Raw genomic sequence first — 23,501 nt, 5'->3', positions numbered from 1 at the left:
ACCTCATTATAACAAAACAGATCTTCCATCCCCTCTTAAAATTAGCCAAAGAAACTAGGACCAAGAGAGTTTGGTTCCTTTACTTGCGGTCACATAGACATCAGTAGGAGACTTGCTCTCCAGACCTACAGGGAAAGCATCCAAAAACCTGGTTCGGCTTCTTTCTAAAGATGGGAAACGATCTTTGTGACTGTCCACCAATTGGCTCACTCACCTGAAAGGTGTAGAGGAAGGGAATAAGAACAAAGTCTCTTAAAATAGGTATTTACCATGACCAAGAAGAAATAGATTCTCTATAGGAATTCTCAGTAGCCAAAGCTTATGTCAACCATTGCGCCTTAGTTCAAGCTGCCATAGTGAATTACCATAGACCGGGAGGTTGAAACAACAAACATTTATTTCTCATGATCTTGGGGGCTGGATTCTGAGATCCCAGTGCCAGCACAGTCAGGTTCTTGGTGAAGGTTCTCTTCTTACTTCCAGATAGCCCCTTTCTCCTAGTGTCTTCAATGGTGGGGAGCAGAGGGAGAAAACAAGCTCTCTGGTATCTCTCCCTCTTCTTTTTAGAGAGAGATAGGGTGTGTACACATGAGAGAGGTGGAGGAAGGAAGAGGGTGAGGGAGAGAATGTCAGGCAGACTTCTTGCTGATCATGGAGCCCCACATGGGGCTGGATCTCACGACCTTGAAATCATGATCTGAGATGAAACCAAGAGTCAGACACTCAACTGACTGTGCCAACCAGGTGCCCCTTTCTCTGGCATCTCTTTTTAAAAAGGGATTATTCCCCTCATGAGAATTCCACTCTAAAGGCTTAATTACCTCCCCAACCCTCACTTCCAAATATTATCATATGAGGGATTAGGGTTCCAACATATTAATTTTTTGGAAGGGGTGACACAAATCCATAGCACATTGTGAAGAGATACTCTTCAGGAGAGAAGAAAGAATGGGTCGGAGAGCGGCAGTGGATTCCTCCCAGTTAAAAATTGGAATTCCAAGTGATTCCCCGTTATATCCTGGCCAGGTGAAATGGAGAGGATCTAAGCAGAAAGACAACAGGAGTGAGGGAAACTAAAGGGAAAAAGGAAATCTACCAAGTGCTCTTGCAAGAACACTTACAGGAGAGAAAATAAAAATATCTAATAAAAGTATGAAAAAGTATACTCTAAAAAGAACAAAAACTATCAAAATATCATGTTTTGCTTATAAAATTGAAAAGAAAATTTTAGTAACAATGTTTTATATTGATATGGGTGTTGTAAGTCCTGTATTCTTTGACTGCTAATTACGGCACAGATGTATGCAACTAGTCTACAAAGCAATTTTGTAATGATGTTAAATTTTGCAGACATTAGTTAAATATCTGTTCCTTTCTAGTTCATAGTTTTTTATTGCTACATTTAAAAATTACTTCAAAACTTAGCAACTAGAAACAATAATAAATATTTATTGTCACACATAATTTCTGCTGAACTGAATTCAGAATGGCTTAGATGGGAGGTTCTAGCTTAGGGGTCTTTCATGAGTTTGCAGTCAAGTTTTCAGCCAGAGCTACAGTCATCTGAAGGCCTCACTGGGACTGGAAAAACCACTTCTAAGATGGCACGTGGTTGCTGGCGGGAGGCTTCAGTTCCTTAATTCCGCCCTATGGAGAAATCTAGAGGGTCTCCATGACATGGCAGCTAGCTTCCCAAAAAACAAAGGATCAGATAGCAAGGTAGAAGCTGCAATATCTTTTATGACCCAGGAAGTCACACCCCATCATTTCCACAATATCCTATTAGTTACAGAGGTCAGCACTACTCAAGGTGAAAGGAGCTATGAACACTAGGAGACAAGGATCATTTGGGGCCATTTGGGAGACTGGCACCAGAGTTGCTACTTTCATGCTTGAAAGATTTGGATTTTCAAGAGCTCAACGATTAAAATGTACGTCAGCCCTTCTGTTAAGGGGATTCCAAAGTATATCTGTTTTGGGTTGTTCTTGGTACCACTTTTGAAGGTGGCTCAATTATACAATTTAGTTCCTTTACCTTGTTTGTCAGCAAGGGAGCAATGGGAAGACATCTTGGAAAATTACAAAGAAATCAAGCTTCACAGGAGATTGGTTTCAAACTGCTAACTTCTGATTGTAGCATTAAGGAGAAGGGCTTATATGCAACCAAGATATGGATTTTAACAATGGTTGTTTTTCACAGGGAGGACCTTGTCACCTTCTACAAGTTCAGCATTTACTCTCTCTCTGATTATAATATGCTCTTTCAACAGGATAGACTGGAACAAGATGCTTTTTACTCACACTTTTCTAAGATGTGAATTGCTCAGAGTTCTTCTACAGAGTCCTAGCAATTTATCTGTACTCCTTTAGAACAATTTTTACCTTGACTCCTTGGATCCTATTGATATACATGTCTAATTCAATCTCTCCATTCAAGTTACTTGAAATCCATGTTCATTTCTATTTCGTCTCTTTTCTCAATTCAGGACCTAATTTCTCTCCCTGCTCTCCAGTTTCCCCACTTTGCCTTCCCTTTATACGATCAGATAAACGCCTGTGCTCATTGCCTTAGAAGAGCCTATGAGTTTTATTCGATTTTTGTATTCCAAAAGCCCAAGCTCTTGGGAGACTCGTATTGCTTGTTAGAAATCGCTGGAAAATGCACAGAGCTCTCCCTGCTCCAGACCCGGAGAGGGCCATGTAGACAGAAAGAAGGCACATCTCAGCAACCAGAAGAGCAACCAGACGAGCTGATGACCCAGGATACCGAAGAGCAGATGGTTCCTTTGCCTCTCCATTTTGCACCACAGAAGTTACCCCAGCTGCCCAGGAAATTAGGCAAAACCCGTGAAAAAGCGAATGGGGGCAAACTGTCTGAAACTAAGTTTCTGCCACCCCATCTGAATGGAGCTTGAATCGCAGAAAAATAAGGAAGGCTACATTTATTGCACATCCCAGTTTGTGGATCGGGATTCTTCTTCGCTTCCTCTGTTACTCAGTAAACGTTTATTAAATGAGCAAAAGAACTGAACGAATACATGAAACATACAATTCGTAAAAGGTCCACGTTCACCCAGGGCGCATGCATTCTGATAAGGCTAAGTGGACTCAGGAGCACAGAGGCTGGGCTTCCAGAATTACGGCTGCTGGCAACCCCCTGGCGAGGGGGTGGCGGCGGTGGCGAACCCCCTCCCGCAGTAACTGGGCTACTTCCCTTGGGATACCGTCTAGGGGAAATGCAGGCTGGGCTTCATTCTCCTAGGTTCCCAGTGGTGAGGGACGCGCCCCACAAGAAAAAGGACCAGTCTTAGTTTCTGGTGACGTTTGATAAAGCACTTTGCCTTGGCCTTAAACAGGACGCACTCCAACGAGCGCTCACGCTCTCGGGGCTTTTTTCTACAACCAACACCTCCAGTCAGCTCTAGGCCCGCCCCTTCTGGGCCCGCCTCCTCGGGCCCGCAGGATTGGCTCTTCCTCCACTTCCGGCTTCTGGACCCGGGTGCATTCGGTTTCCGGTGTCATGGCGCCCTGAGGTCCCGGTAGTCGGAGAGGCGGCGGCAGGCACCTCCCTGCGGAGCCGCTGGTCCCGCAGGCGGGGATGTGACCGCGGGCCCGGCCGGCCTGCCCCGGGCGTCGCCTCAGCTCCCGCGCCAGTGCCCTCCGTCCACACCGATGGCGGGATCCGGCTGCGCGTGGGGCGCGGAGCCGCCGCGGTTTCTGGAAGCCTTCGGGCGGCTGTGGCAGGTACAGAGCCGCCTGGGGAGCGGCTCCTCGGCCTCGGTGTACCGGGTGCGCTGCTGCGGCACTCCCGGCTCGCCCCCCGGCGCCCTCAAACAGTTCTTGCCGCCGGGAACCACGGGCGCTGCGGCCTCGGCCGCGGAGTATGGCTTCCGCAAAGAGAGGGCGGCGCTGGAGCAGTTGCAGGGTCACAGGAACATCGGTAATGCCGCTGCCTCCGTTCTCTTCTTGCCCAGGACCCGGCCCAGCCGTACACCCCCTCTCAGCCTGGCGTTCCGGGTCCTGTCCTTAAGGGGGGGAGACTTGGGTCTGGCCCTCTCGTCGTCACCCGATCCAGGCCCCTTTCCCTTCCCCCTTCACTCCGTCTGCAGTAGGGTGGAGGTGGTGGTCTGCTTTCCCCAGCGTCACGTAATAGATGCTCAGTTAAGTTCTGTTTTGCATCGGAGAATGTAGCACTTATTAGCATAGGGTTATCTTTTTTAAGGGAAAAGAGGCATATCTTGTCTAGATTTGTTATTTCTTGTATGGAAATTCTGAATCTTTGCATACCAGTGGAAAAATGAGAAATCCTTCTGGGGCTTGTGATAATGCTTATAACTCGTACAGATGTTATCTGATACATATTTGGTATGGATTTGGGGGGAAATGACTCAGTATTCACATAGGAGTCCTCCGGAAGTGTGGAAATTAGGAACATTTTATACCTTTACCGTGGTAAGACTATGTTACATGATATAGATATTCACAGTATAAGATATATGGTTACTGATGATTGATTTATGAAAAGTCTTCACTGTCATATATAAACATATATAGCTATAACTATAAACACTGAGTTTATAGTTATAGCTTTGGCTAATAAAGAAATGTCTTTCTTCCTGGCAAGCATAATCTGTGTGTAATTTGAAGAGTTGCTTTTTTTATATTACCACTTTAGAGAAGAATTTCTTAACCACTAGTGTTGACTTTTTTTTTTTTTTAAGCTTGCTAAATGATGTATATAACCCTGGTAATTTAAGAGTGAAAAGGTATTTTTTTTTCTCTTCAGTTTTTGCAAGCTTGAGGACTTGTTGAATCCCTGCAAGACTTAGTTAAATTCTCATCTTGAAAGACTTAATCTTGTAATATTTATTTACTTATTTTCCCCCTCCTTTTAATATTTAGATTATAGAATGCTATTTTGGATCAAGAACCAATTTCCAATTTTGTTTTTGCAGATTATGACATCCATCTTAAGGGTCCATAATGTTTAGATTTTATTTTTAATTATTTTTGCTTGGTACCCTGAGTGTATATTCACCTACTGTGAATACTTAGTGAAATACAATTTGATTATTGTGCCATATGTAATATCTTTGACTAGTATTGAGCTGTGGAAGCTTTTCTCATCTTGTTTCATTAAAATAACCCAGTTGCCAAAAAATCTTACTTTTGGGAGAAATAAATTGCAGTGGAAGCATGACGCTTATCTGAGTTATCCCACATTTGCACTGAAGAGGTAGCTATGTTAGTTGTAACTTATTCTGAGTCTGATTTTTAAAGCATTATAACTCGTTTCTTTTTCTAGTGACTTTGTATGGAGTCTTTACAATCCACTTCTCTCCAAATGTGCCATCACGCTGTCTGTTGCTTGAACTCCTGGATGTCAGTGTATCGGAATTGCTTTTATATTCCAGTCATCAGGGTTGTTCCATGTGGATGATACAGCATTGTGCCCGGGATGTTCTGGAGGCCCTTGCTTTTCTTCATCATGAGGGTTATGTCCATGCAGACCTCAAACCACGTAACATATTGTGGAGTGCAGAGAATGAATGTTTTAAACTCATTGACTTTGGGCTTAGCTTCAAAGAAGGCAATCAGGTAAGAAATAATAATAGGGGTACTTTGGTCAACACTTAGAGCTATTTCTACCTAAAATAATGCTTGGTGGGTGCCTGGGTGACTCTGTGGGTTAAGCCTCTGCCTTCGGCTCAGGTCATGATCTCAGGGTCCTGGGATTGAGCCCGGCATCGGACTCTCTGCTCATCAAGGAGACCGCTTCCCCCTCTCTCTGCCTGCCTCTCTGCCTACTCGTGATCTCTCTCTCTTTGTCAAATAAGTAAATAAAATCTTTAAAGTAAAATAAAATAATTCTTGGGGATAAAGCAAATAAAAAGAATTTCATTGCCACCATGTAAAAAAAGGGTGGATATTTGGGCTAGGTAGGCTAATTAAGTAACGGGTAATTACTCTTACTGCTGCCTTCAGTGTTGGCACTCTGTCTCATGGCAGAACACACATAACAGTTCTGGCAAACCCTCCAGAGTGTCCTTATTTATCAGCAGTGCCTAACAGACAGGAGACTCTCTGAAGAAATGAGCTGCTGTGTGGAGAGTGTACAGCTTGCCTGTGAGAAGTGCCCAGATGATGAACCAAATAATTAGGGTAGCCAAGGACTAAAAATTTTTTGGCATTCAGTTTGACAGTGGTTTATTATACTTTTAGAGGAGTAAATACGCTGTGGCGATGGAAAGTGAACAGTTTTTTATTGGTTGTAATATTTACTCATCTTTAGGATGTGAAGTATATTCAGACAGACGGGTATCGGGCTCCAGAAGCAGAACTGCAGAATTGCTTGGCCCAGGCTGGCCTGCAGAGTGATACAGAATGTACCTCAGCTGTTGATCTTTGGAGCCTAGGAATCATTTTACTGGAAATGTTCTCAGGAATGAAACTGAAACATACAGTCAGATCTCAGGAATGGAAGGTAAATCATACCAGTGCTTTCGTTTGGAGTCCTTCATTCTGATTTAAAAGTACTTGGTTTATCGTGATTCTCACTGGGGACGCTGTTTACTTCATCTCTAGTACACTCCTCTTCCTGCATGTTTGATACCTTCAATGCTACTATTCGTTTCATAGCTACAGATGTGCTAGTGAGTATCGTACACTTGCTGATCTTAGCCTGGGGCCTGATGTGTAGTAAGTGCTCGATGGGATGAATAAATGCAGAAGTGACTCAGTCATACTACGTCCTACGGTATTGCTATTACAAGTATAAGTTTAATGACAGTCTTCACGTAAAGCTTTACAGTTAAAAGTTTTTTAATGCACAGTCTCATTGAATTTCCTAACAATGCTCTGAAGATCTTTCGTGTATTGGTTATTCTTTTACAACTGAAAAACTGGAGGCACAGATACATAAACCACTTACTTGGTCCAGGTCATACCATTAGATGTTCCAGACCTGGGCTTCATACTCTGTTCTTCCTGTTCGAGCTCAGCGTTCTCTCCAGGTTCCACAGTGCTTTATATTAATTTATATTCCATATATGAACTATCCTGGTGAAGTGAGTACTGCTTATAACATTGTTTCTGTGGGAACGTGAGTTTGAAATTCCAAATCTCTGACATAACGATGAACTTTTTGTTGTTCATACCTTAAAAATTAACTACATTATGTTTTCAAACATATTGTAGGGCCCAAGTGTTAGGATGGTATCAGCATCCTTTAGGCTAGAGGTTTGACAAGTAATACAATGTTTAGGAATCATTATTGGTTTTCATATTTAGCAACAAGTATTTTTCGAGCATCTAGTAATACATAGTTTGTGTATGGCTAGCATACCATGTAGAGTTATATTTCTTTTCAGCCCTTAGTCATCTGTTTCTGGAAGTATTTCTGGAAGGAATGCTCTAATAGTCTTGTGGGTGTACCTAATGCTTACTTTTGGCAAAAAATGCTACCATGCAAGTAAAACCAGTATCGTTATTCTGCATTGGTACTTTCACCCAACCTAGAGACTGAGTGGTCTTTCTTCAGTGCTAAGCCAAATACAGATCAATTACTTGCATTCGTTTTGATTATCTTTGAGACCTTTGGACTGTATCTGCTTGGTCCTGAGCTGATCAGAACTAGGTCACGTTCAGACATTTTTGTATGTAATTGGGAGGTAGGATATATATTAAATCCTCAGTATTCACTCCTCTAAATAAAGACAGTACTTTATATTTTAATCACCTTTGGGAAGGCAAAATTGCCAAGTGAGTATGAGTGTAGGCTCTGAAGTCAAACTACTAGGGTTTATATCTTGCCTTCACCTCTTACTTGTTATTTAGGGTTACTGAACCATGATTTATTTTCTATAAAATGAGGGTAGTAGCATTTTTCTTACAGAAGAAATTGAGGTTAAAAAATAAACGATGCCTAGTTCTTAGCATAGTGATAAGGATCGCATCTGGTCTTTTTACTCATGTACACACTTCTGAGACAGCTTAGTACTCAGGGAGAAAAGTTATGTTCCATAGGATTTAGAGTGTGAATAATGTGAGGGATGCAATTTTTAGGTACTGCATTACTTCCTCTCTGGTGGTGTAGTTGTATCTGAAAACCAGTTAAAGACTCTCACCAAGACACTCAGACTCAACTCTCACACACTCATATTCTCACTTTGTATGAAACTACATTTTTATAAGGTTGCTCTGGTATTCTTACTCATTCGTCTAGTAAATATTCATACAGAGTGCCAGGTACTGTGCTGAGTGCTGAGAATAGAGAAGAAAGTTCCTCCTCCAGAGGCTTATAGTTATGCACATAATCCCCTCCAGCAAGATTATAAGCTCTTTAAAGAGTGTTTTCTTTTGCATTTTACCTACCAAACAGTATGGTGCTATGTGGCTAGTACTCAGTAAATAGAGAATGAATTGAATAACCGAAGGAAGACTTTTCTCCCTTTTTTTAGGCAAACAGTTCTGCTATTATTGATCACATATTCGCCAGTAAAGCAGTGGTGAATGCCGCAATCCCAGCCTATCACCTAAGAGACCTTATCAAAAGGTACATCGTGTGTACTTTCAAGTTCCTGTTTGTACATTTATCATATAAAGGTTATTTTTGTTTTGTCTTTGTTTTTGTTTGGATTTTACTGAATGGATCACGTTGAGGCTCTTCCTGGCAACCATATCTTTGGTCTCTTGTGGCTCTGGCAGTCCTGTATGCTTGGTGGACATTAGGTTTTTGTTTGTTTTTGGTTTTTGTTTGTTTTAGGCTTTTTTTGAAAGTAGGGTTTTAAAGAGCGTCTTTACTAACTAAAGACTGAGTTTGCTTTTGGACTACCAAAAAAAAGTTTAAAATAAGGTAGCTATGTACTATACTTTAAAATAATTACTTCTGGGCACTCTGGGGACAGATACTGTGTTTCTGATTTCTGAATAGGTCCAAGCACAGCAGATATTTTCAAATAAGACATAATGTGTATTACCAAGTAGTTGGCTTTTCACATTTCTAGCATTATGGACCAGAAACGAATAAAATAATAGTTATGTTGCAAAATGATAGATCTCCCGATCAAGTCAGAATATTACTCTTTCTTTGGAATATTGACCCTATAAACCTTTCAACTAGGTCTTTGGGGGTTTTTTGTTTTTGTTTTTGATTTTTTTTTTTTTTTAGAGCTTTTTATTTTGAAACAATTACAGATTCATGGGAAGTTGCAAAAATGTTACAGAGAGGTCTGTGTGCCCTTCATCCAGTTTCCCCCAGTGGTAACATCTAATGTAACTGGAGTACAGTATCAAAACAGGAAATGGACATTACAGTCCACAGAATTCACTCAGATAAGAACTTAAAAATTTTACGGGCACTTATTCATGTATGTTTGTGTGTTTTACCAATTAGTTTTCAATAGCTGTTACTATCTGATTGGTATTAGCTTTACAAGTGGCATTTTATGTGGAAAAGATGGCATTGTGAAATTATGTGAATAATGGGTTCTAACTTGGAAGTCAAATCATATAAATACTGGTATTGACTTTGTTTTTGTTTTTGTTTTTGTTTTTATTTTTTGGCGCAAAAAGGTGATTTATTAAAGCAGGGGACAGGCCCCGTGGGCAGAAAGAGCTGCTAGTATTGTCTTTGTTATTTTGGATTTTTCCCCCCTTTGATTGTGCAGCTAACACTAAATTTAGAAGCTATGGAGAATTGTGATCAGCAAAATAAAAATTATAAACCTACTCTCTAGTGTTAGCACTTTGGTGTATTTCTTTTTAGTATTTTTCTATGGATTTTGCTGTGTATGCATGCAAATTATTTGAACCATTTTTTATTGTAGAATAGAGCACAGATGCTGAAAACAAACGTGTAACTTCATGAATCCTTAGGAAAACTCTTGTAGTCACCATTCAGGTCAAGAAATAAAACTTTGCCAGCTACCCCAGAAATTCTCTGTGTCCCCATCTTAATCTTCAGTCCTTCTTCCTCCTTAAAAGTAGCCACTGCCTTGACTTTTATGGTAATTACTTCCTTGTTTTCATTATAGCATGTATCCTTAAACACTATGGTTTACTGTTGCTCTTCTAAACAAAAGTCTCTTTTAGGTTTCTTTTAATCTGAAAGATCCTTTTCCATCTCCTACCCCGCTTTTCCCTTGTTTACTTGTTGGTCAACCTAGGTTGTTGGCTCAGTATAGCTGTCTGCAGTCTGAATTTTGCTGATTGTGTTAATCCTTGTGTAGCGTAACATATTTCTGTGTTTTCCTATATATTGGTAGTTATATCTAGAGGGTTACATTTTTTTTTTTTTTTTTGGCATGACGGTAGATGGTGTTATGTTTTTTTATTATAAGGAGGTACATAATATAGCCATCTCTGTTTTATGTGTTAGTAACTATTCACGTTACTTTGGATCCATTACTTTGTTAGGGGCTGCGGAATAGGATGTTCTCATTCTGTCATTCTGCTTCCTTTCTTTCCTAACCAAAGACAAAATAAATGCTTGATTCTTTCTCTCTTTATTTACTAGTTTTCGTAATGAGTTGATTCCTGTCATCCTCCAAAGGGGACCATTTCCTTTTGAAAGTTCAGTGTGTTTTGATTTGGTAACTGCAAATGATTACAGTTCTTATCCTCACTGAAGCTAAAATTGCCCCGTCTTTGATGACTGTGAGCTGTGTGAGTTGGTTTCAGCGGACCTTATTATCTTTTACAGCTTCTTTGCTCTCTGGTGTGACAAGATGTTTCCAATTCATCTTACACATTTCCTGCCCAACACTTGGAAGTAGCCATTTCTCCAAGAAGCCTGATTTCTTTTAGTAGGAAATAGTATTTTAAAAAAACAGTCTGGGTTTTAGGAATACTCCTTGCTACTGGGATGGTCATTGTTTCTAGGCCTTAAAGTGGATGTAGTTCATACTGATATTTCCAATTCAAATTTGAGACCAGAGGTTTTATTTAACTTGTATTTCACATCTCTTTCTCCTTCTGTGTAAAGAATTATGGTTCTTAAGGACAAGGGGAATGCTAGAATTAGAATATTTTGTAATTACTCATTTGCTTTATTCCAGCTTACAATTAAAACGGTCTCAGAATCATAATATTCTAGGAAGATTACTGAAATTATTTTTGCATGTGCTTTTCCCATTCTTTCTCATTTGAAAATTAGTTGTATCTGTGTCATCAGTTTCTGTAACCGTTATGTGCCACACACTCTGAACTCTCGCATTTATTCTCAGTTCTGCGTGTAGCTGCACATTACCGTCCACCCCTGGTCCTTGTGGGGCTGTCTCTCTCATCGTTTGAGTTTCTGAAGCTTGATCTCTGGAGACCGTAGGCATGTTCCCTGAGCTCTTGCTTGCTGGTGGTCAGTTGTGCTTATTATACTGGAGAGTCATTCATCTGGGTATAAAAAATGAGTGGCATTCTTTTTTTCTTGAGTGTCTTAAAACATATTACTCCATTTTATCCTGGCATGTAGTGTTGCCTTTGAAAAGTCTAAAGACACTTTTAATTGTCTTTATATTAAAAAAAAAAAAAATCAGTTGGTCTTTTTGTCTAGATGGCCAGACAATGTCATCATTTTAAAAGTCTATTGATTTTGGGGCGCCTGGGTGGCTCAGTGGATTAAGCCTCTGCCTTCGGCTGGGGTCATGATCCCGGGGTAGTGGGATCGAGCCCCGCATTGGGCTCTCTGCTCAGTGGAGAGTCTGCTTCCCCCTCTCTGCCTGCCTCTCTGCCTACTTGTGATCTCTCTCTCTCTGTCAAATAAATAAATAAAATCTTAAAAAAAAAAAAGTCTATTGATTTTACCAGAATATATCTTGATTTTGATTGTTCTGGGTTGATATTGTCAGGAAAATAGTTTCAGATCTTTTTGCTCATTTATTTTAGGGTGGTGTTCTTAAATTACTCTTTTTAGTATTCTTTCTCTTGCTTTGGTTTTCTCCTTCAGGCACTCCTATTGTACATATATTGGATTTTCTTTGACAGTATTCATTATTCTTATTTCTCTTGAATTTTTTTTTAATCTCTTGTATTCTTTTTGATTTTATTTTTTTTTTAAGATTTTCTTTATTTGTCAGAGACAGAGAGAGCATACACAAGCAGGGGAAGTGGCAGGCAGGAGAAGCAGGCTCATTGGTGAACAAGGAGCCCAATGCGGAACTTTATCCCGGGACCCTGGGATAATCATCTGAGCCAAAGGCAGACACTTAACTGTCGGAGCCACCCATGCGTCCCTGTTTCTTTTTGATTTTTAAAAATGTTCCTTTCCGGGGTGCCTGGGTGGCTCAGTGGGTTAAAGCCTCTGCCTTTGGCTCGGGTCGTGATCTCAGGGTCCTGGGATCGAGCCCCGCATCGGGCTCTCTGCTCGGCGGGGAGCCTGCTTCCCTTCCTCTCTCTCTCTCTGCCTGCCTCTCTGCCTACTTGTGATCTCTGTCAAATAAATAAATAAAATCTTAAAAAAAAAAAAAAAGTTCCTTTCCGCCTTCTGTCTTTGAGATACTATCGCTGTATTTGTTCATCTTTCAAGTTCTTGTAGCTTTATTTTATGAAGTGATTTTTTATTATATTTCTAATTCTTTCTGGAGTTCTATTACCTAATTATTGAGATTTTCTAATTTTGACTCATCATATTTTTTATCGTTTTAAAAAACATCGTTTGCTCATTTTGAAACAGTAGGTTATCATGTCCATCTGTGTTCTTATCATGTCTTTCTGGCGTGCATTCATTGCCTCGGGGCTGTCATTTTGCAATTTTGTCTTTTGTGTAATGATTTTATTAGTAATACTTTTTATGTGGTTCACTTTTTTTTTTTTTATGTGGTTCACTTTTATATGAAATTCATTTCCTAAACTTACAGAAGAAGGTGTAGTTGGGATAGCTTTTCTAATTGTAGAGGGCTCTTATTGTTTTTATGTAATGTTAAAAGGGGGGGGATGTTTTTATTCTGAAGTCTCTGCCTCTTCTCCTCCATTCCTTTTTTCCTGGTGTCTCTCTCTCTCTCTCTCTCTGTTAATTTTATTTACTACATCCTGCTCAATTTGGATTCCATTTTCCAGATTTCTATTCTCTGTGGGACTTTGCCCTGGGAGGGAGCTTTAGCTAGTTCATTTTGAGAAGTCATAATGTCTAGGTTATTTCAACCCCTTCAGATTTTACAGACTTCTTGCATTCACTTGGAATTAGAATGTATACCCCCTTGTAGTTACAGTTGCTTTTTTCCAATTGACTTACTGTGCTTTCCAGTCTGTACCTGTTGGATATTTTGTGTTATTTTCTCTGCTTCATCAGACTATCTGTTGCTTTTCTCTGCTTCCTTCCACACAGATGTTGATATGGTGCAAGGCTTACTACTATGATGGTTTGTTCCTAGCCTCTTGTATTTTGGTATTTATTGGGGTTGCTTAGTTTTGTGGTAAACGTCATCCATGGGTTTTTTATTTTGTTACCAAGTTGTGCTGTTGTAGGGGGATTTGATAGAATTCAAAAATCATCTCACCACTGTCATCTTTTTTTTTTTTTTTAATTTGGATTACCTAAATTTATGTGTAGCTTTTTTTTCCCCCACTTAATGTTATATAGTATGGATAACCTTCCCATGTTGCATTTATTAATCAGAAACATTATTTTAAAATATAATATTGTGCCATAGGTATGTATCATGAATTACTGAACCATTTACTTAGAAATAGCTTTGGGGCACCTGGGTGACTCAGTCGGTTAAGTGTCTGCCTTTGGCTCAGATCATGATCCCGGGGTCCTAGTATTGAGCCTTGCATCAGGCTCCCTGCCCACTGGAAGTCTGTTTCTCCCTCTCCCTCTGCCCCTCTTTTGCTTGTGCTCTCTCTCTCTCTCAAATAAATAAAATCTTAAAAAGAAAAAAACAAAGCTTTTATATTTTTTTGTAGCTGAATGGCTCAGTAAGCCATGCTAATATAATTAATGTTGTGATGAACACTTAGACATTTTAATTTCTTTAATGGTTTCATTTTCAAAAGATTTTTTTAAAAGATTTTATTTATTTAATTTTGAAAGAGAGCACAAGCGGGGGAGTGGCAGGCAGGCAGAGGGAGAGAGAGAAGCAGACTCCCTGCTGAGCAAGGACCCTTATGTGGGACTCGATCCCAGGATCGTGGGATCATGACCTAAGCTGAAAGCAGATGCTTAACCAGCTGAGCCAGCCAGGTGCTCCTCATTTTCAGAATTTGACAGTAATTATAAAGATACATGTTTTTGTGTTTTAGCATGCTTCATGATGATCCAAGCAGAAGGATTCCTGCTGAAATGGCATTATGCAGCCCATTCTTTAGCATTCCTTTTGGTAAGTTGCATACGTGTTTATTTTTCCTTGGTTGTTTTACAATCAAATAAGACATCAGAGCTCACTTCCACTCCCAAGCTCTTTTGCCTAGTGTTCATCCATTGATTTTGGTGAGTTTACATTTAACCGTGTTATGATGAACCTTAACAGCACCTCATATTGAAGACCTGGTGATGCTTCCTACTCCAGTGCTAAGACTACTGAATGTGCTGGATGACGATTATCTGGAGAACGAAGAGGAATATGAAGGTAACTGCTTCCTAAATTGTATTTTTATGTCTTTTACAAGTAGAGTAGACGTATTGTTTCATAAGGTTCTCTATTCTCTTAATTTACATATTGAGGATATTGAACTACATGATTTCTAAAGGATCTCACTTTTTGATTCCTGTTGTAGATTGAATATGTCCCTCCAGAATTCATGTGGCAAAGTCCCAGTCCCCAGTGTGCTAGTATTTTGAGTTGGAGCCTTTAGGATTTAATAGGACTAGGTTATGTCCTGAGGGTGGGGCTTTTTTTTTTTTTTAAGATTTTTTTTTTTTTTTTTTTTTAATTTATATGACAGAGATCACAGGTAGGCAGAGAGGCAGGCAGAGAGTGAGAGGGGGAAGCAGGCTCCCCACTGAGCAGAGAGCCCGAGGCGGGGCTCGATCCCAGGACCCTGAGATCACGACCCGAGCCGAAGGCAGAGGCTTTTAACCCACCGAGCCACCCAGGCGCCGGGCTGGGGCCTTTTTAAAAAGAGGAAGAAACAGGAGAGCTCTCTCTGCTGCGTAAGGTTATGGCAAGAAAGCCGCCAGGTACATGGGACACTGAATCTTCTATACCTTGCTGTGGGAATTCCAGCCCTCGGGACCAGAGAAGTAAATATGTGTTATAGAAGCCACCCAGTCAGTGTCTGTTATGGAAGCCACTCAGTCCATGGCATCTTGTTAGAGCAGCCCGTTTAGGCAAAGATGATTCCTCGGGCCCATTGGACTCCTTCACATTTCATAAGCCTTTCCTGAATTAATCAAGATTAATTTTTCCAGCATGTTCTTTCCATCTGCTCTTTCTAGTCCTGCCCTGTGCTTCCATTTCTCCATCTTAGCTCTTAGTTTTGCTTTTAACAACTCATTCCTTCCGTGTTCACTGAGGACTGGCTCTCTTCTTGCCTCAAGTATAGGAACAAGCGGGATTATTCCTTGTCTTTAGTGTAAGAGAGAGAGTTATGTCAACAAATGGTTAGAGTTTGATAAATCCGGAAGTAGGGTAATACACAGAGGCAGAGAGGAAAAGGACTAAACTCATGACACCATGAGGGTGTCTCTGGAGGTGATAGCCAAGCTCTGTCAGTAACTGGAGTGGCTTGGCTCCCAGTGGAGGGGTTGGTGAGGAAATGGCACAAAGACACAGAGGTGAGAGAAAGTATGGCATGTGCCAAGAATACTGAACTGTTGGGTGTGTTTGTATGGTAGGTTATTTATTGGGGAGCAGTTAAAGAAATAGCCAAGAATATAGATACATAACAGACTCGTTTGCTGTGCTAAAGAATTTGGATTTTATCCCAGGGATAATAACACTGCAGTGTGACACCAAAGAACTTTGTATCAGGAGTAGAATAGTCGCTGGGTTAAAAGTACCCAGTATATTTGTTCTCTGTTGAATGTAATAAGAACCATTAAAAAATTAGGAGGGGTGCCTGGGTGGCTCAGAGGGTTAAGCCTCTGCCTTCGGCTCAGGTCATGGTCTCGGGTCATGGTCTCGGGGTCCTGGGATCAAGTCCCACGTTGGGCTTTTGGCTCAACAAGGAGCTTGCTTCCCCCTCTCTGCTTGCCTCTCTGCCTACTTGTGATCTCTCTCTCTCTGTGTCAAATAAATAAATAGAATCTTTAAAAAAAAATTGGACTAGGAGAGTGATATAGTCAGACTGAGGTTTTTGTAAGAGCAGTCTGAGAGCAGAGTGGTAAATGGACTAAAACAGAACGAAATTTAAAAATAGATGCTCACTGAAACTGTACGTATGAGATCTTTGTCACCTAATGTGGATGGTGAAAATGTTTGATAACCCTCTTACTGGTAGAGTATAGGAGAATATTTTCAAAATACATTTCACATCATTGGAGAGAGTTTAAATTGCTAAACTTTATGAAAGGCAGATTGGTAATTCTAACAAACTTACAAATTCATATTCATTTTGTCCTAGCAGTTCCACTTCTAGAGTCAACTTGGAAATACATAAGTGAAATGAGATAGATACAGATTTATCTGTTACAGTATTTATAAGGGCAAAAAAATTGGAAATAGTTTATTTAGTAGTAGGGGACACAGTGGAGAATTTATTGATCACTCATAGGGTGAAATAATTACACAGTCATAAAAACAAATGAGAAAATTGCACACAGTAATATTCAAGAATCTTCAAGATGCAATGTACTAATATAGAAAAAGCGAGATTGGAATTTTTACTTAGAAAAAAGCATGTATGATCATGTTTGCTTGTATAACCTTATAATATTTACGGAAGGATGCAGAAGAAACTGATAATGTTTGTTGCCTTCAAGGAGAGGAAGAGAGGCAGTTGAAAAACTGGGAAGAAGACATTTTGGGGGGGGTCATTTGAATATTAACTATTCAAAATATTAAATTTAACAGAATTATTAGATGTATTGAATTTATATTAGTTTTAAGCTTAATTTTAGATGATGTAGAAAATGACCTCATTACTTAGATATGGATTCCTGAATTCTTTGGTGCTTTAAAATTTTTAAATAATGAATGCTTGGTAATAACAGCAAAGCGGTTACTATTCTGTGTTTTCATAATCAGATGTTGTAGAGGATGTAAAAGAGGAGTGTCAAAAATATGGACCAGTGGTATCTCTCCTTGTTCCAAAGGAAAATCCTGGCAGAGGACAAGTAAGTGAATATTTCTATAGTTTCAGAATTATTCAGAGGTTACTAAAATCCTGAGCAAATGTTTTAGTTCTGTAGTACACGAAAATGTTGCTAGAAATGATGAATTTTGCATCATGGTTGTTTTTAGTTTCCTGTACTTTTCATTTTTTTCCCCAAGGTTCTGTAATATGCATGCTTTTTATATGGGTTAGAATTTTTTTTTCTTAAAAAGTGTTCTCTACTTTTGAGCCATTGTGAAAAGTGACACCAACTGTATCATATGCTAATTCAGGTCATGTCAGCTACAGAAATATTATGGCCTACTTTTGTTCTAATTAAGTAGAGTTAGAAAACCATTTAGGTTAGGTTCTCATTTTAATGGAATCATCGGTGCTAATTTAAAGAGGGAAAGTGTGCCGACAGAATCCTGAAATCGGAGCTCTGGTCTCAGTGTGACTGACTGACTGTGTGATGATGATCCTTGATGCTCGCATCTCTAAAATGTACAAGCGAGCACCGTGAGTCTCAGTTTTGGGGGAAAGAATATTAGAGAAATCTTCTGAAAGCTCTTTTGAAGATCTTTCTTTTATCTGTAGTATTTTTACTTTTCTGGGAACAGAATATTGTTTTATTCAGGGTTTCTCAACCTGGACACTGTTGACCTTTGAGCCAGCATCTTGGCTGTGGGAGCGGCCACGTGCGCTCTAGGTGTTTAGCAGCCGTCGCTGCCCTCCACTCTGTAGATCCCCTCCCCCACTCCCCTCCTCAGTTGTGGTGATCAAAAGTACCTCTCAACACTGCCGAATGCCCCCTGGTAGGTGAAATCACCTCTGGGTGTGGATTGTTATTTTATCCTTTGGTTCAGTATCTTGAAAATGCTTGGCAACTGAAGAAAGAAATGAAAGAAATTTCACTCTAATCTTAGTGAAAAGTTATTGCCAATGTAGTAATAATATTTACCTCGTTTAGTGCCGGCAGCATACTCTATGCATAATTGCTGTTTATTTAGTCAGCTGGTATTTATTGAGCATCTGTTATGTTCTAGGCCCTGATACAACAGTGATCAAAATAGGCACAAGGATATAGTGATAAGTGCTCTGCGGGGAAGGTCTCAGAAGAGGTTTCATAAGTGCCTGGTAGGGAGGATTATAGTTCCATGTCAGTGGTGGGGAAGGCCATACTAAGGTTTCGTTTGAGTGGAAATATGAAGGAGATAAGGAAAAGAGTTCCAGGCATAAGGGATAGCAGGCTCAGAGGCCGTGAGTTTGCCTGGCAGGTTTGAAAGGGTTAGTGTGACTCTAGCAGAGTGAGAAAGAGGGGATATGGTGGATTTGCTCACAGGGGTGAGGGGGTGTAGGGTGAACCTTGTGGGACTCGAGACAGCACTGGCATTTACTCTAAATGAGAGGGGAAGATCTTTGAAGACTTTGAATGAAGGACTAACACGATCTGACCCGATGTTAACCTCAACCGTCCATATGAAATAGAAGACAGAATAGAGAAACAGAAGGAATATTTTCAGGATAGAAGTATCCCGGTTTCAAACAATACAAAAAAATAAATATTCATCAGCAAGAGGAAATTTGCTATGTTAAGAAGCTTTCATTGACGTTTAGAGGAGAATGAAAACAACTGATGAACTCGTGACCTCACAGGTTTAACTTCTCCAGGTTATTGAAATGTCTCTTGGCAAAGTCAGTCTTCATTTGATTTTTCCATTCAAATTAACAATGCTGTGGATTTTTTTTTAAGAATATTTTAAAAATCACTGAAAACATGAATTATGGAATGGATCTCATAATTACAAAAGTAGTGAAGATTAAATTGATAAAATTATTTAATCTCATTGTAAATTATAAAAATGTTTCTCTTTTGTTTGGAATGACGTAATGTATAAAACTGTGGGTTGTCTATGAGGTGAGGAGCATGCTAGAGAGCAGGGCATTCCTTCCGTAAGTGCGTGTCTACTTGTTGAACTTCGGTGTATGAATTTAGAAGTCATTGAGAATCAGGTTAAAAAAAATTTTAGAAAGAGCTTCATTCTTCTCACTGGGCATCATCTTCTAACTTCTCTTTTGTAGTCAGTGAAAAAGCATATGTTGCTAGAACTAACTGGTCCTACAGCCAGCATATACTTTCATTTTCTGTAAAAAAGGGGATATAAAGTATTAAGTATTTCTAAAATGAATAAAACAAGCATTGACTGGTTAGAGTATGGTTTTAAGATATAATTAGATAATATAGTTCTCACCTACATTATTACGTGAAGTCTGCATACTCTGAAAGAAATCACTGGATGGTATTGATAGCATTTTCTCCCTGCTGTTCGGTTTAAAGTGAACAGCCTGACTGACTGTACTGAGTTGGCCATTTGGAAGTGTTTTTATCTCCAGCTAATAGCACAGTTAAGGATGGCTTTAAAGAATAGCTAAAAATCCCCCCTTAGCTTTATACATATGAAAATCAGGGCAATTTTTAGTGCTGGATGATCTCTACATGAGGAACACGTAGCTTGAGAATAGTCGTGGCATGGGAGAGGAAGAGAGTCTGTCACCTTTCCACTTAACAGTATACAGGAATTCAGAAAATTCCATCCCGGGCCAGAGTATCTGAGGCCTGACGTCATGCATCATCCATAACAGAAATACTCACATAAGACGGGGAGTGAGCAGTCTGGGAGTAGTGCTTTGCTTACCAGTGAAGGAAGATTCATTTAAAGAGTGCTGTATTTGGAATTGTCTTTCCTTTTCATGCCCTGGAGTTTTTTAATACCCTTTGGAAATAATTTTATCAGTGGGAGAAGGGCTCCCACGAAAGGGGAAATGAAAAAGGAGACTCTTGCCTCGAACTTATGGGTAGATCCGATTTTAAGAGAAGGTACAAGTAAAAACTGAAAATTGGTTTCCTTCAGACAATCTGTTTTTGCTTCCCTTTGAAAGTCCGAGTGTCTAGGATGCTGGCATCCAAGTTTGAAGACTGTTGACATCTCAGATGAGCACGTAACTGAGAAAGATGAGGCCGTTCTTTTTCTGGTTCACAAATTTATGGGTAACTGAGGACAAGTCATTTAAAATGATTTTCCCTCCGAGTAACTTCGGCTTTAGATCAACAAAAAGAGCATAAACTATTACGCTGTATTCTCTACCTGTCTCAGGTCAGAATTCAGATACTCTGGAAACAGAGATTTTACCTAGGTTTAAACTTACTCTTCACAGTAGTTAAGGCTTCTATGAGTCTTTAATAGGTGTAAAATCCGGTGACCTTGACTGGTAGTTTCTCCTCCTTCCTCTTCTAAGAGTGCGGACTGTCTTCGAGGCACCGTGGAGCGCTTTTGCTCCCCAGGCTGTATGGCCCTGCCTCTGGCACGCGTCCGCTGCTGCTCACCACTCCTGCAAGAACATGGCCAGTGGGTGTACATTTTTCACTCGACTTGTCTTCGATGGATTTTTCAGAATTGAACTGTGTAAAGGAATTGTTCTAACCCTGCTGCTCAAAAATGTGGTCCACGGACCAACCGCATTGGCATCGCCTGGGAGTTGACTTAGAAATGCAGAGACTCAGGCCCACGTTAGACCTCCTGAAACTGAGTGTGCGTTGTAACAAGGTCCCCAAAAGATACTTGTGTGTCCACTAAAGTTGGAAAAGCCCTGTTCTGGAACAGTCTTGATGGAAATGAAGCCGACTTTGTTTTCTCTGTCCTCTTACAGGTCTTTGTTGAGTATGCAAATGCTGGTGATTCCAAAGCTGCTCAGAAATTACTGACTGGAAGGATGTTTGATGGGAAGTTTGTTGTGGCTACATTCTACCCGCTGAGTGCCTACAAGAGGGGATATCTGTATCAAACTTTGCTTTAATCAGTAACCTGAGGACTCTTTCCTGTTTCTCCTCCATTTCCTGGGTTATTGTATTCTATATCTGAATGCAGAAGTACCCCCTTACCATTTTAAGGGAATACTTTGTACATTTATTTAATCCTACTAATGTGCAGTTGAGCAATGGCTGCATTGCAAACATTTGGCACCGAGTAGGACAAGACCTCTCAGCTATACCTTGAGGGGTTTTAGAGCATCCATACAGGCATCCCTTTTTTTGTGCAGTAGGGCAAGTGCTGCTCTTCAGTATGTAACCTAAAAGGATATTAATTATTTCATGTAATCATGAAGCAAGGATGAGTAATATCATGTCATAGTGAATATTAACAAATTTGGTAAGAGTCGGTGACAGCCCTCACGGATCGTTCCTTTACGCTGTTGGGCGGTTCTTCCTCATCCCAGATCTTCACAGCTGGCTCTGGACGCTCCCAGTCATTGTTAAGTAACCGTCAAGCAGCGATGACCTACTGTGTTCCTCACACTGAGTTATGAATTTTTTTAAAGGAGTACTGTAGTACTGAATATTCCTTTAAAGAAACTGCAGTGAGCCTATCTCCTTTTTTTTTTTTTTTAATTAAGGCTTTTCAAATAGAAAGCTGATGCTTGATCTTGCACAATTTTTATGTCTAGTATGTATGCTTGAGTGAGTGTGCAGGTATGAGAGGTTAGAGAAGATCTGAGTCCCCATGCTTTATAGTGTGAATGTTGTGAGCTAATGCAGTCTACACCTCTCTCTTCCCTAGCTGTTTCGTATCTGTCAGATTTAGGGTGTATGTTCGAGAGTTGGTCTGTCTGATAGAATGTAAATGAGAAATAGATCATTCCTGAGAGGCTCAGAACAAATGAGTCTAGACTGAGTTACACTGAAACTCTCTTAAAGTGATTGGAACAAAGCAAAAGATTGCCCTGTCCTTTAATTTCCTTGAGACCCTGTATTAGCTCATCTTTTTTGTACCGAACCTCCCGTGATCATTGTAAGATTTCTCAAGATAGAGTTCTGCTTACAATGAAGGAAATTGAAATGGCCAAAAAGAAAGATGTTCAGTTAAGGGAAAAGAAAAAAATGGGCAAAGAGAAAGTGAATAGTCCAGGATTCTTTTTTTTTTTTTTTTTTTTTCTTCTTTCCTCTCTCTGTCCTCCCCTTGCCTCCACTGCGTCTCTTCTCTTTGGCTGTCTCCTGTCTCTGTGGCTGAAGAGAAGCTACTCTGAAAGTACTCTGGCTTCTGACTGCAGGGAAGTTAAGAAAAGTGTAGCTCTAATAAGATGGAAGTAGAAAGGAAGAAAAACTCCGAATTCTTAGAAGGATTCACAGCAATCTGCTGTGTCCCCGAGCCCAGGGTGCTGGTGTGCGTGAGTTCGTGAACATGGGTTGATGACATGGTTTTAGGAATTGTAATTATGGATTCCTCCCACTTCATGTAAATTGACTTCTAAGGTTTAGAACTTAGGAAACCTTTATAAAGCACTGATTATACAAAAAAATAAGTTGTATACAGGTTATGAATTTTTTTTTATTTCCTTACCTAAATGAAAGTTTTCATTTTTTTTTTTTTTTCCTAAGGAAAAAGCCTTTTATACCTTTCCCCGTTGGAAGCCTCCTCATAGTCTTCCTTTGAAGTGTGTGCCGCGCAGGTTGTTGAGAGCCCAACTAGGAATTTACATTTCAGAGGATGAATTATCTTACCCTTTTCAGACAGTTACTATCTGACAGTTGAGTTATTTACAGTTATATCATTCAGGACTCTCCCTTCTTATTTATTATGAAGCCAGATTTGGTGTAAGGAGGCTGATTTATGAGTTGCCAGAAGGCCTTGTGGCGCGGTCCCCAAGGGAAAGTTGTGTCTAGTATGTGCCCTTAGGAGGAAGAACTGTTAGTTCTCATTTTGGCCCTCTCAGAAGTTGATTAGCTGGTATATGTCCAAATAACAATTCAAGAGAGTATAACCAGTACTCCGGAGACCTAAGCTTTCCTAAAACATCAATGTTTGTAGGGGTGACAGCTCCCAGGGTGATTAGAAACACCAGGTTCTTGGTATATACAGATGAACACAGAACACGAGTGAGTTCTTCTCAAGGGCAGGTATTCTAGGTGCGCACGTGTCCCTCTCTCATTCCCCCTCCCACCCCTACAAAGAGAAGACCCTGACAGATGAGCTGCAGGTAGGCTTCTGAGCTTAGGGATGCAGTGTGCTGCTAGCATCTTGATGCTGAATTTCACAGCATTCTTTGTCTTCTTCTTTGCTGTTGTAGTCATACCTATATGTAGTGTTTAACACTGTAGAGTTGTATTACAGAAGATGCCAACTAGATTTTAAAAGAACTAAGGGACTAACTGATGAGCCTAAGTAACCATGCATTGAATTCAGAATTTTATATTAAAGCCACAGAATTGAAATAAGATGCCTCCTGTGATTTAAGTGGTGATCTTACAGCTTTTAGCC

The 23,501-nt window shown here is 40.1% G+C and overlaps 1 protein-coding gene across 1 annotated transcript; it reads left to right on the top strand.

The window, feature by feature from the left end:
* The first annotated feature begins 3,519 nt into the window (after positions 1–3,519).
* Positions 3,520–22,155, top strand: LOC111151075 (U2AF homology motif kinase 1). Its single transcript, XM_022508822.1, has 8 exons — positions 3,520–3,940; positions 5,306–5,598; positions 6,293–6,484; positions 8,460–8,554; positions 14,236–14,312; positions 14,463–14,561; positions 17,121–17,209; positions 20,896–22,155. The coding sequence occupies exons 1-8, from the start codon at positions 3,673–3,675 to the stop codon at positions 21,040–21,042; spliced, it is 1,260 nt and encodes a 419-aa protein (XP_022364530.1). The 5' UTR covers positions 3,520–3,672; the 3' UTR covers positions 21,043–22,155.
* The last annotated feature ends 1,346 nt before the right edge of the window (positions 22,156–23,501 follow it).

Source organism: Enhydra lutris, unplaced genomic scaffold, assembly GCF_002288905.1.
Source record: "Enhydra lutris kenyoni isolate GAN:26980312 unplaced genomic scaffold, ASM228890v2 scaffoldscaffold25, whole genome shotgun sequence".
Taxonomy (NCBI): domain Eukaryota; kingdom Metazoa; phylum Chordata; class Mammalia; order Carnivora; family Mustelidae; genus Enhydra; species Enhydra lutris.
The sequence above is the reverse complement of the archived record's forward strand: the minus strand, read 5'-3'. Positions and strand labels throughout refer to the sequence as shown.